This window comes from Pantherophis guttatus, chromosome 2 (assembly GCF_059756535.1).
Source record: "Pantherophis guttatus breed Tessera chromosome 2, ASM5975653v1, whole genome shotgun sequence".
NCBI classification, from domain to species: Eukaryota; Metazoa; Chordata; class Lepidosauria; order Squamata; family Colubridae; genus Pantherophis; species Pantherophis guttatus.
This window is the reverse complement of record NC_142064.1, coordinates 240,513,268-240,533,861: the sequence shown is the minus strand read 5'-3', so window position 1 is coordinate 240,533,861 and position 20,594 is coordinate 240,513,268. Positions and strand designations below refer to the sequence as shown.

General features: G+C 37.8%; 1 protein-coding gene across 1 annotated transcript in view; it reads right to left on the bottom strand.

Annotated features, from left to right (window-relative positions):
- Nucleotides 1–20,594, bottom strand: part of SUCLG2 (succinate-CoA ligase GDP-forming subunit beta) — a 257,944-nt gene that overhangs the window by 124,032 nt on the left and 113,318 nt on the right. Inside the window, exons 3-4 of the mRNA XM_034440607.3 lie at nucleotides 314–413; nucleotides 113–203 (exon numbers count right to left, since the gene is read on the bottom strand). Of these exons, the coding sequence (XP_034296498.1) occupies nucleotides 113–203; nucleotides 314–413 (191 nt within the window). The remainder of the gene's footprint in view (nucleotides 1–112; nucleotides 204–313; nucleotides 414–20,594) is intronic.

Genomic DNA, 20,594 nt, shown 5'->3' with positions numbered 1-20,594 from the left:
CCTTCATTCCCAAATGAACATTTATTAGATATGGATCTGGTGAACAATAACATACTGTAATTGGCTCAGTAGCTTCATAGTGCACCTGATAAAGGTGGGAAGGCTTTCTTACCTTCTTAACTTTAACACCACCTTTTGGAGTTTGCTTCGTTGTAAGATTATATCCAATCATCTGTTTAGCAAGCTGTCCTACCTCTTTAGGGCTACAAAAAAAGAGGAATGAATTAATAAATTACTGTATGAAAATTTTAAAAAAACTTTCAAAGAAACAATGATTTTTTTAAAAAAAGCTTGTTGCATTTACGAGACTCACTCTTTTGTTAAATGTACACCTCCTTTCAAACCGCTGCTGAACACACCTTTGCCTCTTCCTCCAGCTAAGATCTGAGCCTTCAACACAATTTCTGTTGCTTCTGTAAGAGGGGGGAAAAAATACATTTAAGCTACAACCTGGATGAACCAATTTCATTATATGACAGGTGAATGGAAAAACTCTCCCACATATTAATGTTAAAAGAACAGCTCTTGTGTTTTAATCTAAGAGCATACACATGTGAACAATGCAATGCAACTTTAGACTGGCACTCATGGAGACAATGAATAAAATGTAAAATGGTAAAAAGCCTCAGGAGAAATAGAGGAAATTATAAACCGGTAAGCTTAACATCTGTCCCAGGAAACAATTAAAGGGAAAAAAATAACGTAGAGAAACAAACCTTGCTGAAGGAAAAATCAGCATGGAATTCACCAAGGTAAAACCTGCCTCACCTGTCTTGCAGAGTTCATTGAGAGTGTTAACAGGCACATGAATGGAGGTGACACTCCATACATGGATTTTCGCAAAGCCTTTGACAAAGATCCTCATTAAAGCTCTTGAAGAAACTCAGGAGCCGGGAACAGAGGAGCTGGCCTTTTATGGATTGCTAGCTACTGTAGTTATTATAAGGCAGAAAGAAAAGAGGAGGAAAATAAATGGGTAAATTTCTCAGCGGAGAAAATTAGGGAGTGGAATTTCTCAAGGATCTGTACCGAGACCAGTGCTTTTAAATCTGTTCATAAAATATCTTGCCTGAGGGGTAAGAAGTGAATTAGCCCTTTTAAGAAATTAAAATTCTACTGAGTACTGACACTGTGTATTCTTCATATCTCCCCTTGAAACCAGCAGGAGGAGTGAGCTAGCCAAGTCTGTATATAATAGAAGTTTAAATACAAGTTCAAACCATTCAGCCTGATGCGAGATCCGAAAGGAATCTGATTTACATAGATGAATGGTTAACCAAATGGCAAGCACAATTAATTTTAGCAATGTAATGCAATTTAAGTAATGCAAGTGGAGGAGGAAGAAGGCTAATTTTAGATTCACATTTATGGAATTGGAACCATCTATAACTAACCAGGAACAAGACCTTATTAGATAGCTGGACAAAGATGCCAGCTCATCTGTAGCAGCTCTGAAAAGCACAAAAATCTATGCTAGGAGTCACTAGAAAAGGAATTTGCCAACATTATAATAATGCCCATAAATTAGGTACTACTACATGAAGGAGGGAAAAAAAGCACGCATCCTCACAAACATTCCACATGTTTTAGTAGCTATTTCTTATTGTCCACACCTCCTGAATAATAGGAACAATAACAGATTATGACCAGGATTATTCCCTCAATACCATTACTAATGACTCGCCATGACCATCCAATGAACAATGTATGGCCCAAGTAGAGAGGATGTCACTTGTGCCTTGGATTCACATGATCAGTTTGTAAAATGTCAATCCTTCTGTGTGTGTGTGTGTGTGTGTGTGTGACAGAGAGAGAGAGAGGGGGGGGAGGGAGGGAGGGAGGGAGATAGAGAGAGAGAGAGGGAGGGAGGGAGGGAGGGAGGGAGGGAGGGATGTTGCTAGAATTCCAGTTGGCTGAGAGGTCAGTTTCATATTTCATTTTCTAGTTGCAATATTAAGAAAATATCTCCTCTGAAGTTATTTGCATTAGGAAGACATTTCCTATTCATGAAAATAGCACCAGTTTATTCATTTTCTTATCCTGCCTTTATTATTTTTATAAATAACTCAAGGTGGTGAACATATCTAACATTCCTTCCTCCTCCTATTTTCCCCACTACAACAACCCTGTGAACTGAGTTGGGCTGAGAGAGAAAGAGTGACTGGCCACAAGTCAGATAACCATTTCTCTGAAATGGTATAGGGCCGTGATGGTGAATCTATGGCACAGGTGCTACAGGTGGCACGTGGAGCCATATCGGTGGGCACGCAAGCTCAGCTCTGGCACGCATACGTGCGTGCGCCAGCCAGCTGATTTTCAGGCCTTCTGGGCCCACCAGAAGTCATGAAACACATTGTTTCCAACCTCCGGAGGGCCTCTGGGGTGGTGGTGGTGGGGAAGGCCGTTTTTGCCTTCCCCAGGCTCCTAGAAAGGCCCTGGAGCCTGGGGAGAGCAAAAAAAAAAACGGTCCTACTGGGCCCATCGTGCCATCGCATGCCAAAAGCAGGTAGGAGCACAGGGGGGGCAGGGAGCATAGAATTATGGATGTGGGCATGTCTGCGTGTGACCCCACCATGCTCCCCACACTTTTGGCATGTGATGGCAAAAAGATTAGCCATCACTGGTATAGGGTTTGCTGCCTAAGCAGGGGGTTAGACTAGAAGATCTCCAAGGTCCCTTCCAACTCTGTTATTCTATTCTATTCTATTCTATTCTATTCTATTCTATTCTATTCTATTCTATTCTATTCTATTCTATTCTATTCTACTCGTCCACCAGCAGATTTCATGCTTAAAGCAGGACTAGAATTCACCATCTCCTGGTTTCTAACCTGTTGCCTTAACCAAACATGGTCATTGTCCAGAGTTTGAGAACTAATATGACTAATGAATTTAAAATATATCCTTTTAGTTTGAAGTGACCTAGTATATAACTTCCACAGCTCTTTGCTGTTACCTGCTTTGTGCTCTTGCGATCTACTATTTTTTTCAAGAGAGGAAAAATTGCAGATACAATACTCCAAGAAAGAGGGCAGACAAAAGCCAAAATAAGACAAATCAAAGCCAATCATTAAGCAGAGGAATGGTCTACAAGAGAGGTGAATAATCTGGGCACACAAATACAAGGCTGGATTAGATAATTACTGTATTTTTCAGAGTATAAGTCGCACCGGAGTATAAGACACACCTACTTTTTTGGGTGAGGAAAAGAAGAAAAAGAAATCTCCTTCTGCATCTGCCCAATTTTGCCTCGTTGCAGCGGACAGCAAACAGCCTGCTTTACTTTCAGTTTTGTTTCAGCATAGCTTGATTAGCACAAGGAAAAAAAATCTGCTCCATCAATTTACCTCTTTGCAGCAAGCAGCAGAGCCCTGCCCAAAACAGCTGAGAGCAAATCAGCTGAGAGTTGGGAGGCCGATCCAATCAACTTGTGCTAATTAGGCTGTGTTGAAGCTGAAAGGAGCTGTTTTTTCTTGCTGTTTGCTTGCAAGGAGATAACTGCTGCGAGGCAGAGGCCAAAGGGTGGGGGCCACTGGGTGGGCGGGGCTACATTCGATGTATAAGACACACCTAAATTTTACCCTCTTTTAGGGGGGAAAAAGGTGTGTCGTATACGCTGAAAAATACAGTACTGGTACTATGCTACAATCTCTATTGTCCATGGAGAGAAGCAAATAACTGCCTAGCCCATCTCTGTTGTTGCTCCAGAATAAAATTAATCCCCAGTTATAGGTTTAATAACATATAGCTGTCATATTAAAAGTTAAATTTCAGTAACAACTTTTGAAGGTTTCTGAAAAGCTGCAACCGAGGCTTTGGGAGTCTGGATATGGTCTCCAGGCTGTACATTTGTGCGGCACATGGCTGGAAGCAAAGCGCTTAGGAATCATCAGGAAACAGGATTTAAGTAAAGTGCTTAGAAATCATCAGGAAACAGGATTTAAAGAGAAGAGGGTTGCTCTTGAGGCATTGGGTTACAGATAGCACATAAAAAAATACAGACTGAAAGCAAAAAAGATATCACCAAGCAAGAAAAAAAATCTTTAATCTATTGTACTGTAAATCTGTATTACAAAAGAATACAGTTAAACTAGGAAAAAAGACATTTTTCTTTCCAGATAGCTAAAACATGGCATACAGTAGAAATTATCTATTTCCAAACATTTACTTTGGATATATATATTGTTCTTAGCCACAAATCCTTCTGCTTCAACATCTGTCTTGCATTCTAATATGCCTCCTTTCTCAGTCCCAGCTTTTCTTAATAATTCATTATCACCCAAAGGGTAGATTACAAGGAAACGTAAATGAACCCTCCCTCCCCCCCCAAAAGATCCAGTTTTAGTTCTGTGTTGTCCAGCATACATATTATCAGGATGATTGTTCAAATAAATCATGTTCTAGGTGACAGTATCAATAACCAGAAATCACTGTTGTCCATTGTGACAGAACATTTATTTTCTTCTTGTTAATAGTCACTATGAGTAATTAAATTATTTTGAGTTCTTTCAAGGAAGAAATGTTGAAGTGAAGTTGGCTCTGCAAAAAAAATAAATAAAAAAAAATAGAGCCAATGACTTGTGGCAGAATGAAGAGCTGGTGAGTAGACCAGCCCTTTGGAATTCCTCTCCGGACCAGGAGAGAACCTGAGTTTGCCCACAAGTATTCCAAATAGTTGCTCCTCAAGAGGGGCCACAAGACAGAGACCTCCAGTGGGTTTAAAGCTCAGTGCCTCTTCAAAGGACACCAGATTCGCATACCTCCTTTTCTAATCCCTTTCGGAAATTGCTTGTTAATTGCTTATCAGCTATTAGGAACCTTTAGATTGACACCGGGTGAGTTTCCTTCATTCATTAGCAAAAGAAGTTTAAATACAAGTTCAAGGACTTTAAAAATTCTTTTGAAATAAATAGCAAAAGGTTGATTAGAACTTTGATTTTAGAAAGTTATAAATGGATTGAAGGTCCAGATGGATTAGATTTTGGAATTAATTATTACTGTCCTTCCCATGGTTTGAATTCTTTAAAAGAAATATGAAAGGAAGGAACTTTTAAGGTTCCTTCCTTAAAGGAAAGTAGAAGGAATTAAAGATTATAATTAAGGGAAAAGAACACTTAAATTTGACTTACTAATACAGAATGGAGCAACATATCTTAGCATTAATTATATTAAAGGAGATCTCTGAACAATAGACCCAGAGGTTAAATTTAAGAGCATCTGTCATGATAGACAGTGTTTGAAAAATATTATGTAAGAGGAACAAGTTTTACTAGCAAGATTGAGAATTATCTGAAAGTGAATTTTAAAATGACACTACAAGAATGATATGGGGAAAAAAAAGATGCTACACTGGAAACTATCTGATGGAAAAGAAACCATCTGATGTCTTAATAATTAAAAAGGTTTTACAAATAACATAACAAAGAAGTGATCTATTTTGGATTTACAAACAAGACTTGTTAAAGTTTTGAAAAACTTTGTGTGAAAGGACAAAGAAATTTTTTTAAAAAAATCAACTTCTAGGACATTATTTGGATGGATTAAAGATCAAGATAAGAATCCTTGTCATGTTTTGAATTCTTTAGAAGAAATATGAAAGGATAAGATTTTGAAGAACTACAAAGAATTAAATATTACAGTTAAAGGAGAAGAACACTTAGATTTCAATTACTAATACAAAATGGAACAAAATTAGATATATTATTATTTTCTTCAAAGAGCTAGATTATAGAAAAAAGAGTATTATAACTTGAGAGGTCAAAATAGAATTGTACTTATAACTGTTGTGAATAACAGAAACCATTTCTCTGCATCCTTTTTCTTTCTATTCTATTTGTCTTTCTATGTCTTTCTGAACATTGTTTTCTCTGTTTTTTTCCTTCTTTTTTTAGTTTGTCAATAATGAAAGCAATCATTATTCTTTGTGCCAAAGCTTTTCAGCCCAAATCAGTTATAATTAGAGCTTACTGTATATACTGATTACTTTTATGTTGGCAACGTATGAAGCCAAAAAAGGCTAGAGGTGGGTGGGGGTGGGTAGGTGGATGTAAGAAGCAAACTGAACAAATATTTTTAATTTTATCCAATTTGCCAAAAGAGCATTGAGGCAGCAAATTATCTTGCATGCAACCATTATGAAAGAAGTAAATAAATCCATAAACAAGTCTAACTATCTAAAAGTTAAGATTTCCACTCTTAATCAATACAGCAGGGAGAACAGGCTTCCTGTACCTAAAGGGAAATGACATGAAATAATTTAATTCCACAGTTACTAGCCCAAACTGTGGAAAATGAAGTAAGCCAGCAAATCTTATTTTACAGTAACAAGGCCTGAAGCTTCAGTATTTACCAAGTAGATTCACTCTGCACCGATTCTTCTTCCCTTGAAGGTCTCAATTCTAGAAAAGCTTGTTGCAACTAATCTCGTGTGTGTGTGTGTGTGTGTTCACATACACACACACATACGTCTGACCACATTTTTTTATCTTGTCTCTGGCCTGAATCACATCACATCTGGAAAGAGTAACACATACTAAAAACTTAACCTGAAATTCATGTGAAATGTACTGTATACATGATTTACCAATTTTTACTGGGTAATGCATCAAAAACCCAGTTTTTTCTAGCAGGCTCTGGAAATGAAATAAGTCTATAGTCAGAAAACAACATTAAAATGGATCTTTTTGGTAAGCATCTATCAAGTTGCTTCAACAAATCTACAAATAATTCCAAGGTGCTAAAAACCCTTTCCTTTTGAGAGTATGCAATCTTTCTTTCTTTTCTTCTCTCCTTTAGAAAGAGATTAGCATGACAAATAAAGTGTCATGTCAATATTTACAACTACTGGAACGTGCTACAATGCAGTATAACACAGCATTCTCAGCACCACTTCACTTTGCAATTAAGGCTTCTCAATCAATTGCCAGTGCTGTCTATTGGACTACAAGACGGAGTGTGAAATTCATTAGTGTTTGCTTCACAGCTCCAAACTAAAAATAAATTAGAAAGGTAAGTCTGATGCTTGTTTATAGCATTTTAGTTTTGCCACAAATTTAGTCATTAAGCTTTGCACCTGAAAATTTCAAAACTGCATTATTGGCCAGAAATACTACATTCTGAAAATTTGTGTTTTTACAGTGGCATCGCACAAATGTGTAAATGCTATTAATTTTTTTAAAAAAAATCCAATGCTAAATGTCTGCTAATATGAAAAGAACGTAGTAAAGCATAATACACGTATTTTTAGATACATTAATCGTATGGGAAGGTGAGATTCAAAATATAGTGAACAATGAAGGATGAACAAATGATACAAGAAAGCAGAGTAAGAAACTGTAGATCTTGTACTGTTCCTCCCATTTCAAATGCAGCCAAGTGAAAGAAACACTTGTTTAGTGCACTATGTCCAATTTGAAAGACTTGTGCACAGCTAGCAAATGAATTAAATCTAACGGAGGAATTTTTCCAAGAGACATCACCTTTGCATTGGAGTGTGGTGAATACAAAGGGAAGTGCAACACTTTGAAACTGTAACGGGAGTCTATATTGTGGATTATTGTGAATCAATAAAAACTGGACTCTCTTTGGCAACCAGCGATTGCTCTAGTCTGCTGCAAATGTTTATAGAAGGAATGAGCAGCTTGTCTTCAACCCACCACAGTGCATATCATTTTAAACACTGGTTCATGAAGCAATATGGATGCTTGGGCTAGCAATATGGGGTTACTAATTTTACCTACATGCAAATTGTTTCTATATTTCATCTCCATAAAGGGAATTACAGACCACAACAGTACAGTAACAGAGATAATTTGCTATACAGGGTCAAATGTGACAATCTTACTGTCTTGCTCTAAAGCTCATATGATGCAATGATGATGTTACCTACTTGGGTAATGAAATATCTGCAAGCGAACAACCAAACAACCTGAGAGAGCATCAAAGACTCTACATATTAATGACTGTGACTTGGCAAGAATGTCCTTTTTCCCTTGTTTAATGACTTAGCATCCCATCTAATAAAGAACTAACCAGTTAAGTATCTTTTTTTAAAAAAGAAATAAATAAAATAAAATGACAATTAAAGCCCAAGTAAACAAGAAGAATTTAGCTGGAATATTCAAAAGTTTTAGCTGTGTCTATCTAGCATTGCTATTCCATAAGCATTCTATCTAGATTAAGCAAGTCACATGAACTGTGTTGAGAAATAAGCTGGCTGCACTGAAGATCACTTACCAATGTAACAATATAGCTTACTTATTTAAGCATTTACAAGTATTTCACAATGTATGACAAGAGGGACTGAAATCATGGTCATTCAGTGAAATGGTCATGTGATTTTTTTGCTGAAGAACTTGGCTCTCTCTCAGTTGTGGTCATTAAGTAACTATGTGGGTCTTTAAATGAATGAAAGAAAAGAGGAGGAGGAGAAATCAACAGCTGGCAGCAGCTTGCAACCTTCCCTGCCATGATATGGAAAGTTTGGCATTTGTGGTTATTCAGTAAGCTATTCCCAAGCAAACCTTGGCATAGCTTAATGGGTAAACTTTTATTGATCCTGTTGTTATTTCTTATAGAATCTTATTGCTAAAACATGCTGTGATAAGGGTGTGTGTGTGTGCGTGGGGGGGGGAATATTCTAGTACTCCCCACCATTTTTTTTTTGTCTTGTTTGTTTTGCTGTGTTTTTTAAAAAAACTGTTATAATAATCACATTGTTATTTCAACTCTCACTCTAGTGGAAAATTCATTTTATGCACCATGTGCATTCTTTTCCTTTTCATGTTGTTTTATTTATTATTATTTTATTAAGTAAAATTATTTTACTGAAATAATTTTAATAACATAAGAACAACAACAACAACAACAACAACAACAAGGAGGCACAACAGCCTAGCTTTACTTTCCCATGTTTTCCTATGGCTTCTTGCATCTTTTTCTCAGCACAAGTCATCCACTGAAAATAGGAAAACATGTAGTAGCTAAACTATCCTCTTTGATCCAAAGCCTGCGAATCTTCTAGCAGGATGTTCTTTTCCATTCCTGGCTCTGAGACATCCCATTAATACAGACTCGAATTTTTGGTCCTTTAAAATAGTCCTAATAGAAAATTAGCAAATGGGCATCAATTTCTGACATGAAGAAAAGTTCCCACTGACCATTTTCTGAGCACCAGGTTGTTAAGTAAAAATGACAAGTCATCTTAAGTTGATCTGGATCCTTGACATAGATAAGATTGGGATACAAACATTATGAGACATAACAGATATTTTTTCCCCCTTTCCTTTAACATAGGAAGAACTGGAACAAGGCCAACTGCATCCAAAAGCAGCCTGTGGTTTTACAGACAGCCCTCCCATAAATAGCAAGCACACAAACTGTGATATGAAACTGAAGTGTGAAATGGAAGTTTCTCTATAAAACGCTGATCAGCCTCCCACCTGCAAGAGGTAGTCAGTGATTTCAGCTTGATATTAAATGTGTACATAACAACTTGGAAGGGTTTTTTTTTTTTTAATTTTCAACTTAACATCCACTCTCCTTCTAACAATTTTATTCCATCTCATTCCCCATGGGTGACCATTTCCATATTCTATCCTTTACTCTTTTTCCCCTCCAGAAAAAAGAAATATAAAGTTTCATTTTATAATGAGAGAGAGCAGGGAGGGAGGGAGGGAGGGAGGGAGGGAGGGAGGGAGGGAGAGAGAGAGAGAGAGAGAGAGAGAGAGAGAGAGAGAGAGAGAGAGAATGATAGATACAGTGGTACCTTGGTATTCATTGTTAATTGGTTCCAGGAGGAGCAATGAGTCCCCAAAATGCTAAGTACCAAACAAAATTTTCACTTAAGGAATAATATGGTGAGTGACAAGGTAGATGACACTGACAAGTTGTAGCTTGCACATTGAGTTCCAAATAAATAATGTGTACTGGGACAAAATTTTCACATCAAAATGTGTTGAATACCAAATTTGATGAGTTTCAAAGCAGTTGAGTACCAAGGTATCACTGTGATAGATAGATAGATAGATAGATAGATAGATAGATAGATAGATAGGTAGATAGGTAGATAGGTAGATAGGTAGATAGGTAGATAGGTAGATATCTTGTTCCCCAAAAATAAGACCGGGTCTTATATTAATATTATATTAATTTTGGGGCTTATTTTCTGGTTAGGTCTTATTTTTAGGGAAATATGGTACTAAATGTGTCTGTCTGGATGACAATCTTAACTGCGGCTTATTTTTGGGGTAGGGCTTATATTACGAGCATTCTGAAAAATCATGCTAGACCTTATTTTCCAGTTGGATCTTATTTTCAGGAAAACAGGGTGGGTGGGTAGGTAGGTAGACAGATACTGTGAATATCATGTCTATTGGTATATGACCACTTTTCACAATTCTGACAACTTCCAGATAATTCCCCCAATCCTTATTCAACACACTCACCTGGGCTTGCTCATTATTATAGTGATTGGGCTAAACTGTATTATAGTGATTGGGTTCAACTGTACAGATTGAGGACTACCTGTACTTAAGATAAAGTATATTTCAACATTGGCATATTATTTCAATCTTGATTGTTTAAATGAACAAATCCTTTTCTAAAAAATAGATGAAAATAGAATAAATAGGTTGCATCCTTTTTTACACGTGGTGAGAATGTTGTAGTCTACAGCTCGACAGCACTGAGAAATGATTTATAGCAAAATGGAACAGATTCTGAAGGTTGTAATTCCATTACAACTTCAAATGCTCTTATTGAATTTCACTAAACAATATATCCATCCAAAATATAGTAAACTAGCACTATATATGTTAATGGCTGCAGATATTTTATACACTTTATAATGGAAAAGATCTTTGATTCCTTTTTTTGAAAAATAGCTTATTAAATTTTGGGAGTATGTTCCAATGCGAGGGATAACTTCCTAGGTTAAAAGCAAATCTGATGCAAAATTTAACTTCAATTGGAAAGCATTATTTGTTTCCATTTGTGTTATATATGGATTTGTGTCACATATAAATTTTGGGTTTTTTAATGTATTGAATTGTAAGTCCTCAACTTACAACCATCTGTTTAGTCACTCTTCAAAGTTACAATGGCACTGAAAATAGTGACTTATGACCGGTTCTCAAACTTGCAATCCTTATAGCATACTAGTGATCACATGATCAAAAATTCAGGCAATTGGCAACTGGCATGTATGTATGATGGTTGCACTGTCCTTGGGACATGGGATCACCATTTGCAACCCTTCCAGCCAACTTCTGACAAGGAAAGAAAATGGGGGAAGCCAAATTTGCTTAAGGACCACACAATTCACTTAACAACTGCAATGATTCACTTAATAACACTTAACAATCATGGCAAAAATGTTCATAAAATGGGGTGTGACTCACTTAAGAACTGTCTTGCTTATCAACAGAAATGTTGGGTTCAGTTGTGGTCGTTGAGGACTATACTTCTATATCTTTTAGAATTGATTTAACAACTGATATTGCCTATTATTTGTAGAATTCTTTCTTTCTCTTTCTTTCTTAACAGTAAATAGAAAACAAATCATACCTTTTAATAATAATAATTTCAATAATAACAATTTCATATTTATTAATTAATTTAAAATATCTGTGTAGCTGTCCATCTGTGGTAACAACCCTTAGAAGCTCATACATAATTAAGCAATGAAAACATTTTTTAAAAAAAATCATAAAAATCAGCATAATATTTCTTGGTAAATCAACACAATGCATCCCTACATATCCAAGCAAACTGTCAAACTTCTGTGGGCTACAATTTCATGCTATCCCAAGACTTGTGGGAAAAGCCAGGTCTTTACAACATTTTGAAAAGCTAGGAGGGTAGAGATCTGTCAGCTGTGAGGAGGGAGAAGATTCCAAAGAGCAGGGGCAGCTACCAAAAAGGTGCACTGCCTTTTTACTTTACTTTACTTTACTTTACTTTATTTTGAATTTATATAGCGCCCTACTCCTGAAGGACTCAGGGTGGTGAACAGCCAAAAAATAAAACACATAATACAAATTTTTTTTAAAAAATGTAAAAACACATTAAAAAAGGGCCTTGGTAGTACAGGGGTTTAAGGCACCCTGTTATTAAGCTTATTAAGGCCAGCTGCCTGCAATTACTGCAGGGTTCGAATCTCGCCAAGGCTCAAGGTTGACTCAGCCTTCCATCCTTTCTAAGGTAGGTGAAATGAGGACCCAGTTTGTGGGGGCAATAAGCTGACTTTGTATAAATATACAAAAGGATGAAGGCTATTGCTGAGCACATTGTAAGCCGCCCTGAGTCTTCGGAGAAGGGCGGCATATAAATCAAATTAAAAAATAAATAAATAAATAATTTGGTCCAAACAAATTAAAACACCCACATTGTTTTAAAACAAATTTATAAGGCAGCAGTTCGTAGAGATGTTAATAACGATGATAATAGTCCCACGGGCACAAGATCTTCCCTGAGGCGAGAGTAGGAATAGCGAAAAAGCGGAACCCAATCCAGGGGTGGATGGCCATCAAAGGCCAACACCCACCCATACCTGGGGGGGAGAGGGGGAAGGAGAGGCCACCCGAGGTGACCAACAAGCCAAACCATGGTCAGCCTCCCGCCTCTCTAACCCCCAGATCTCCACATACCCCCAGTCACCGCTCTAATCTCCAACCCCCGATCACAGTAGGGGTCTCAGTCATTAAAAGGCCAGATGGTAGTCCTAAGAGTGAAGGCTGTCCGCATCTCCCCCATCAACCTGCTGTCAGGCCGTTTCCCTGGCCGGCCAGTCCGTGGCAGCCATTGCCTCCGCCGCCGCCAGCCCGCAACCAGGCACCCTAAGCTCCCCAGGCCCCCGGGGCCCCCCAAAATCATCCAAAAAGAGCATCCCAGAGGTCCCAGAGGGGCAAGGGGGGAGGGGCCACATACAAGCCACTGCTGCCACACAACCACCGACCGCTGCCGGACGCTTCGGCCTCCAGGTTTTGTTATGTGGCAACAATTAAGGGAAGGAACCTTCCTTATCTGATCTGGTAGAGTGGGAGTGGTGGTCCTACAAATAACTTTGCTTTATGCCATTTTATCTATTCATTTAAACCCCACCTTTATTATTTTTATAAACAACTCAAGACGGCAAATACACACACTACTCCTTCCTCCTCTTATTTTCCCCACAACCACCACCCTGTGAGTGTGTTGGGCTGAGAGAAAGCAACTGGCCCAAAGTCATCCAACCAGCTTTCATAGGGTTTCAAAGATGATAATGGAATTGTACCTGAACATCAGTGCAACTTCTGCAGCAGTGATGTAAGCGGGCAAAGCACGGAACACTCATAACTTTCCTTATATCTGTAATTCTGGACCAGTTGTAATTTCCAGATGGTCCTCAATACGTAGAGCGCATTGCAGTAGTCCAACCGGGAAATGACCAGAGCATGAGTGAGTGATCCAGGAATGGGTTCAATTGGTGTGCAAGATAAATCTGTCTGAAGACTTCCCTAGCCACATTTGTGGAACTGTGAATCCAGAAGGACCTCCAAAGAGGTCTCTGGCAAGAATTAGAGATGGTATCTCATCTGAACCAGAGGGACCAAAACCCAGAGCTATCCCAGCACTGATGATGTTACCTAGTTTGGGTAATGAAACATCTGCAGGAAAACAACCAAGTCCAGAGAGCACCAAGGACCCCTCATTTCATCCCTGAGCTACAAATATTATCCTTCTTTGCCACCATCTCAACTTACTGGGTTGAGCTGAAGCAGATTCCTCCCCATCCAGCTTCCAAGCATTGGTCAGGCCTGGGATATATAGGACAACATTGGGCCTTTGTCTACCTTTGTCTAATTTACTGCACAAAATTCATAAGCGAAACACAGGATCAGAATAAATCATCCATGCTTGCAAGAAATGCAAATACAGCAAAGAAATAATTACGGCCATAAAAGCAGGCAGAATAAAGGCTTACAGAAGATCCCCCCCCCCCCAAAACCACCAGGCACTTCATTTTGGATGCTAAAAATATATTAATCTTTTTTTGCAGGGAAAGACTCCTTAAATTCCTCAAAACATTTGCTGAAGGATAACTTTTTTATGCTGCGTCTTGTAGGCAGCGCTGAAATCAGGCAATCATTAAGAACAAAACACTTCGCTGTTGCCCCCAGCTGCACACCTGCACTCCTGGACTCCATTCAATTTATTCTTTTTTTTTCTTTGTTATGATAATGGCAAAATCTAGGAGCCAGAGGAGAGAGATTAAGAATTATTTTTCCTTCTTTTTTGGGGGGGCGGGGGGGGGGAGGTCTGTTTCTTTATGCCTTGCAGAACTGAGGGCAAGAAAGCTGACAAATTTGCATAACTTGGTGAATAAACATTCATGTTTTGTTGAAGGAAAGTCCAATCTAAGAGGATACTTTGCTCCTCTGTAGGCATGATTTGTCTGAAATGGTATAGGGCTTCCTGCTTGAGCAGGGGTTGGACTAGAAGATCTCCAAGGTCCCTTCCAACTTTGTTATTATTCTATTCTATTCTATTCTATTCTATTCTATTCTATTCTATTCTATTCTATTCTATTCCTAATTCTAATTCTAATTCTAATTCTAATTCTATGCCATGCCCTTAAAGTGGATTAGCTAGTTATATTGATTTTACTAATTTTGATTTGAGCTGAAAATTCAGTATACAGTATATATTTTTCCCCTTTTCCTGAGAAAGGCAGACAGGCGTTTGGCTGCATAATTTCAAGAGGAAATTTTTCACTAATACTACCCTTATGTTGAACATTGTATGGTTGCTAAGTTACCTCTTAGAAGGTATTTCACAGGTTTTTTTTTAATAAACTTAATTTCTTTTTTATATTGGGCCCATAAACCAATATCTGCCTTTCTTCTTTCTCCATGCGCTAGAGTAAGGCTACAGAAAGGAGCTCTTGGCAAAAGCTCCAAGTTTTGTTTTTTTTTTAAAAAAAAAACCCAGTCAAAGAGGTTAATCAGATCAATGACAATCTACTGTAATTCTTTTTTTGTACCCTCTCATTTATGATGTGAATGAACACATTATGGCACACATTGTTCCTTCTCCCAGTTCTATTAAAAATATCCTGATCAAAAATATATCTAAGGCAATCAGTGACCCCGAATGAAATTATATGCGAGGGTTGAGTCAGGAGTCAGTGGACCTCAGGTCTAAGATGACAGTTATGTCAACACTCAATAATGGTTTGGCTTCAAGAAAGTGCTGCACCAGAAGTCCATTAACTCATGGGAAGGCCAGAAAGGAAAACACAAACGAACAATGAGTTAAACCACTGTTGGTTTGGTTGTTACAAATCATTTATATCTTCTTAGTTCAATGGAAAATCAACTGTTTTGTTCTCTTTTTTCCTTGTCTAAAAAAAAAAAGATTCTTATCTCTCTGAGCCATGTCTGAGATATCTGCCAAGTCTAGCTGACAAATAGAACCGTTTCTGTAGATCAGTGATTTTCTGCCAAGTATTAATCAAGGGAGCCTGACATTATGCATTGTGACCAGGGTAAAAATATAGTTTCTTACAAAGTGAATAATTAAAAGGTATTTATTATTATAGTAGAAATGCACTTCAGACATTTTCACTGTAATTTGGACATATAAAGGCCCTGCTAAATTCACCTAAGCAATGAAGCTACTTTACCTAAAATTAGACCATAGGTTCATCTAATCCAATTTAGTCAGATCTGGCTCAGGGGCAGCTATCAAAGTTCTTATTTCAGCTTCTCTACTAGAGATTCTTTTAACTAGAAGTAGTAAGCAAGTATTGGTCTGAAATCACTTTCCATAACCACAAAATACATAAATCGACTTATAAGGCAAATCAAGAGAAGAGTGATGAGGGGTTGATCTATCAGTTCGTCTCCCTTAGTATGTCGCTAGACTCTCAACTCTTATTAGGACAACAATCAAGAGTCCCAGCTGATCGGGAGGAAATGGGTATTTTGCAGTATCCTTCCCCTGGAGTGGGGTGGGAATGGAGATTTTACAGTATCCTTCCCCTGCTATGCCCACCAAGCCATGCTACGCCCACCAAGCCAGTATCCATGGTAGTAAAAAAATTTGAAACCCACCACTGAGAGAAACCAAAGTTCTCCATCCTTGCCTTGTAACTCCCAGTCTATTCACTTACCATTTACTTTCAGGTCTTCTAATCAACTTGTGAAATCTGAGGTTCATTTAATGAAAGAACAATCACCTGGATAATCAAAGAAGTATGGACTCCATCTCTATGAATAGGGCTGTCAAACTCGCGGCCTGGGGGCCGGATGCGTCACGCACTGGCCACGCCCACTTCGTTTAGCAAAGGGGGAAAAAGTCCCGATACCTCACATGACAACACCGTGACACCATGAGTTTGACACCCCTGTCTATAAATGAAGATGTGATCTAAACATGACAAAATTGGCTCACTATCACTAGGCTCCTTCAGATAGGGACAAATTAAAAAGAGAAAAAGAAGAGGGGAAAATATATCTGACATTCATCATGGTGTTTGATTTTGTGCCGTGAAAGCTGAATGATTGGAAATTGTTGGTCAGTCCATTTTTATCCCTAATGCCAACAAGAAGTGAAGCAACAGAGTTCAGACTAGAATTGGATTCTACAAGCTACAGTTTATATGGGCTAAGTTAAAAGAAAAGAAGACCAAAAGAAAACCCTACCCCCTCACACACACATTTAATTATATACAAAAATACTGCAGAAGAAAATAAAGGCATGTTTTATTTTTGAATACGTCTTTCTGCTTCGGTAGGTGAGGAATCTATCAAGACTTTTATTTGTTTGCATTCACAATATCATTGCCTTTTTTCCTTCATTTAAAAACTATTGCATTAAACAATATAAAAAAGAAATATTGTGGCCCTGAGGCAACTGGTACATATTAACTACTGTAAGGAGATGAAGTCTCATCAGAGGTATGCGCCATCATTTTATAATTTAATATAAACTAGAATGAATAATAAACTAAGCACCAATAATTTAGGCAGTAGATGAGTTAGAATGCTCTTGCAGTTTATTCTGCCACATAGAAATGTAAAGCCAGGCTCCAAAATTATATTAAAAGGAAAGTTGGCTTTCGAGTTAATATTTAGGTGGGTATATTGTATATATTCATGGAGAAAATCTATAAATGGCTTGGTGTCACAAACAATTTGACGGAACACCATCAATCAATATTCTGTGGATGAGATTCATTATTTTTGATTTGTAACTTTTAGGCTTGTAATAGTCTACCGTGTTTTCCCGAAAATATGACCTACCCCGAAAGTAAGCCCTAGCTTTATTTTTACACGTGCTCCCAATATAAGCCATACCCCCCCTCAAAATAAGCCCTAATTAAGACTCCACCCACTCCAGGGTGCACGGGTAAAAATTAAGATAGGGTAGGAATGGGGGGATCGATCCGGAGCTCTGTTATCGGCTGCAGAGGTCTTCAGGAAAGTCTTGCCGGCTGCAGAAGAAATTACTGAAGGCCTCTGACAATGAAAAGAAGGCTGGGGCAACGTGCGCAAGTGAGGTGAGTTAGTGAATGATATCCACCACCACCCTTGAAAATAAGAGCTGGTGCTTTTTTGTGGCAAAAAAATATAAGACAGGGTAGTTCTGTGTCAACTAAAATACTGGTCTGCATTTCAATTTACAAGACACACCCTGTGCTTCTATCTTGTTTATAAGTGGTTTAGCACCCTATGTCCCTCCAGCCCCTAATGGTTTATTCAACATAGTTAACCAAATTGTAGCTTAGTGTTAGTTTACCTGTTTCTCCATAAGAAAGAAACCTTGCAACAGAACCATAGATGTCAAGAAGAAGGCTAAATTAAGCCTTCACTTCCTTATTATATCCAAATGGACTTGAACGAACATATGGGACTGAATAGATATAAAAGAGCTAAAAATCAAAATTTGCTGTAATCATATAATCAGTCATCCAAAACTAGTTTCATAGCCATATAATTTACATATCAAGTATGTTGTACAAAGGGACAGAAAGGCAATATGGTTTGTGTGTTGGACTAGGACTGACAAAACCCAGCTTCCTCAACCATGAAATCTCTGTGGGTGAGTCTGGGACAGAAATCTCAGTATGCTTGTGGGACAAAAGTTGGAGGCTGGAGTTTTATGTAGGCTTCTGTAGTCTGAGGAAAGCTGGAGTACAGGTAGTCTTCAACTTAGTTCATCTAGTGACAGTTCAAAGTTACAACATCACGAAAAAAGTGACTTATGACCGTTTTTCACACTTACGACCATTGCAGCATCCCTGTGGTCACATGATCAAAATTCAGATGCTTGGTAACTGACTCATATTTATGACAGTTGCAATGCCTTGGAATCATGTGATCAGCTTCTGCAACCTTCTGACAAGCAAATTCAATGGGGAAACCACATTCACTTAACAACCATGTTGCTAACTTAACAGCTGCAATGATTCACTTAACTGTGGCAAGAAAGGTCGTAAAATGCTGCAAAACCCAATAAATGTTTCACTTGGTAACAAATTTTGGGCTCAATTGTGGTCGTTAAGTTGAGGACTACCTGTATCGATAAGACAGATATAATAAATAAAAACAAAGTCAGCAGTTCTTGATTGTGGCTGACAAGCATCTATAATAAACAAATAAGTATCTAAAAGGGTAAAAGTTGTTGGACATTAAGTATTTGAATGAAAGACCTGTAGGAAATTCCAGAGTAAGTTGGGGTGGGTGGGTGGTGACCCATCTCAGGCGGCCATATTGTTGGGTTTTTTTGAAGAAGCAACATGGACATGTCCTCATGAACTCAGCTTGATTTTATTTACCAAGATAAAAGTCATCAACCTTCCTCACAGCCACAGCTACTGTCATCATAGGAAGCCTTTACTTATGCTTTATAGCAGAACATTCAGTTGTGATTTAATCAGAATAGAGCTGGAAGGGACCTTGGAGGTCTTCTAGTCCAACACCGCCACCGCCACCCCGCAAGGAGGAGACCCTATACAGATAGGTGGCTGCCCAGTCTTTTCTTAAAAGCTTCCAGTGATGAAGCCCCTACAACTTCTGTAGGCAAACTATTCCACTGGTTAATTGTTCTCACCGTTAGGAAGTTTCTCCTTAATTCCAGGTTGCTTTTCACCTTGATTTGTTTCCATCCATTGTTTCTTGTCTTGCTTTCTGGAAAATAAGTTGACCCCTCTTCTTTGTGGCAGCCCCTCAAATACTGGAATACTACTATCATGTCACCCCTAGTCCTTCTTTTCTCTAGACTGGCCATACCCAATCCCTGCAACCATTCTTCCTATGTTTCCTCAACCTACCATTTGGAATGAAATATATTTTAAAAATCCCATTAACCTGCCTGCTGTATACAACTATGTTAATTCAGCCATAACACTTACTAATCTGGCAAAGGGGCTATTATGTTCTATTAATGCTTGGACTTGTCAGCAAAGAATTCCTTCTGGAATAACAGCAGTTATTTTTCTGCTTTCCCAGAAATTCATGAAGTGCCTTTTTCATTTTTTTATTGTTACCATTTTAATTAATACTTTCACTTGATCAAAATGGTAATAAAGATAATACAAAGATTGACACCTGAAACAAACATACCAAATTTCACTTCATTTAAAGTATTATCACAATATCTAAATAAACACTGTTTCTTTGTTACATTGCCTATTGTAATATCTTCTACCTGCTGAAGATTTTGATGTTTTTCATTTTTTGCCTTTATTTTTATTTCCCTATTTTTTATTTGTGTTTGTTTTTAAAACATTTTTCTTAACTTATGGGAGTAGTGTATTACAGTGTATTTTGGATTTTATAAACTTTGAGATGCTGTGCTATAGGAAGCAGTATGTAAACAATACAAATAAGAACAACTAAACTTTAGAATAAATGAACTTTAAATTTCTAAATTGCCATATGAAGCACCAACACAATCTATTATTTTATAATCTGAAAAAGAGAGTGACAATGAATGTGCTGTATGTAATTTTGAGATCACTGAACTTGGAAAACAGAAAAGGAAAGAAGAGATTTAACAGTTGGTTGATATTCTTTTATTTCTAAAATGTCACATTGAACACGCTGGCCTTTCCTGACTGCAAGAAAACTTTTAAACTTAAATCTTCACTGTTATTGTTTGCTGCTTTCCACTGTTACATATTTCTGGAGATTGATTTCTCCATTCTGACTGCAAAAGGACCCCAAATTTCTCCTTCTTGACAGCACTGCCTTTAGTGCCACCTAACTAATATAAAGGTGACCACAAAGGAGTCAAGAGAAGGGGAAGGTAACTATGCTCTTTATGTCAAGTGTAGCAAACAAATATGTAATTTTCTTTCCTTCATGCTATCTCTTTCATTTAGATTACACAAGTGTAGCATTATTTTTTTGACTAGCCTTACCAGAGAGGGCAATTTTTTTCACCGGCAATCTGATCTTATATCAGGCAACATCCATTTCCCCACAGACATTTCACAGTGATGCTTTATGTAAACGCATAAAACTAAGAGGTTGCTATCATATGGTTGTTTGCTGACTTCAAGGTATTAAACATCTACACATGTATCTATTTGCTTGTTTGAATTTTTTG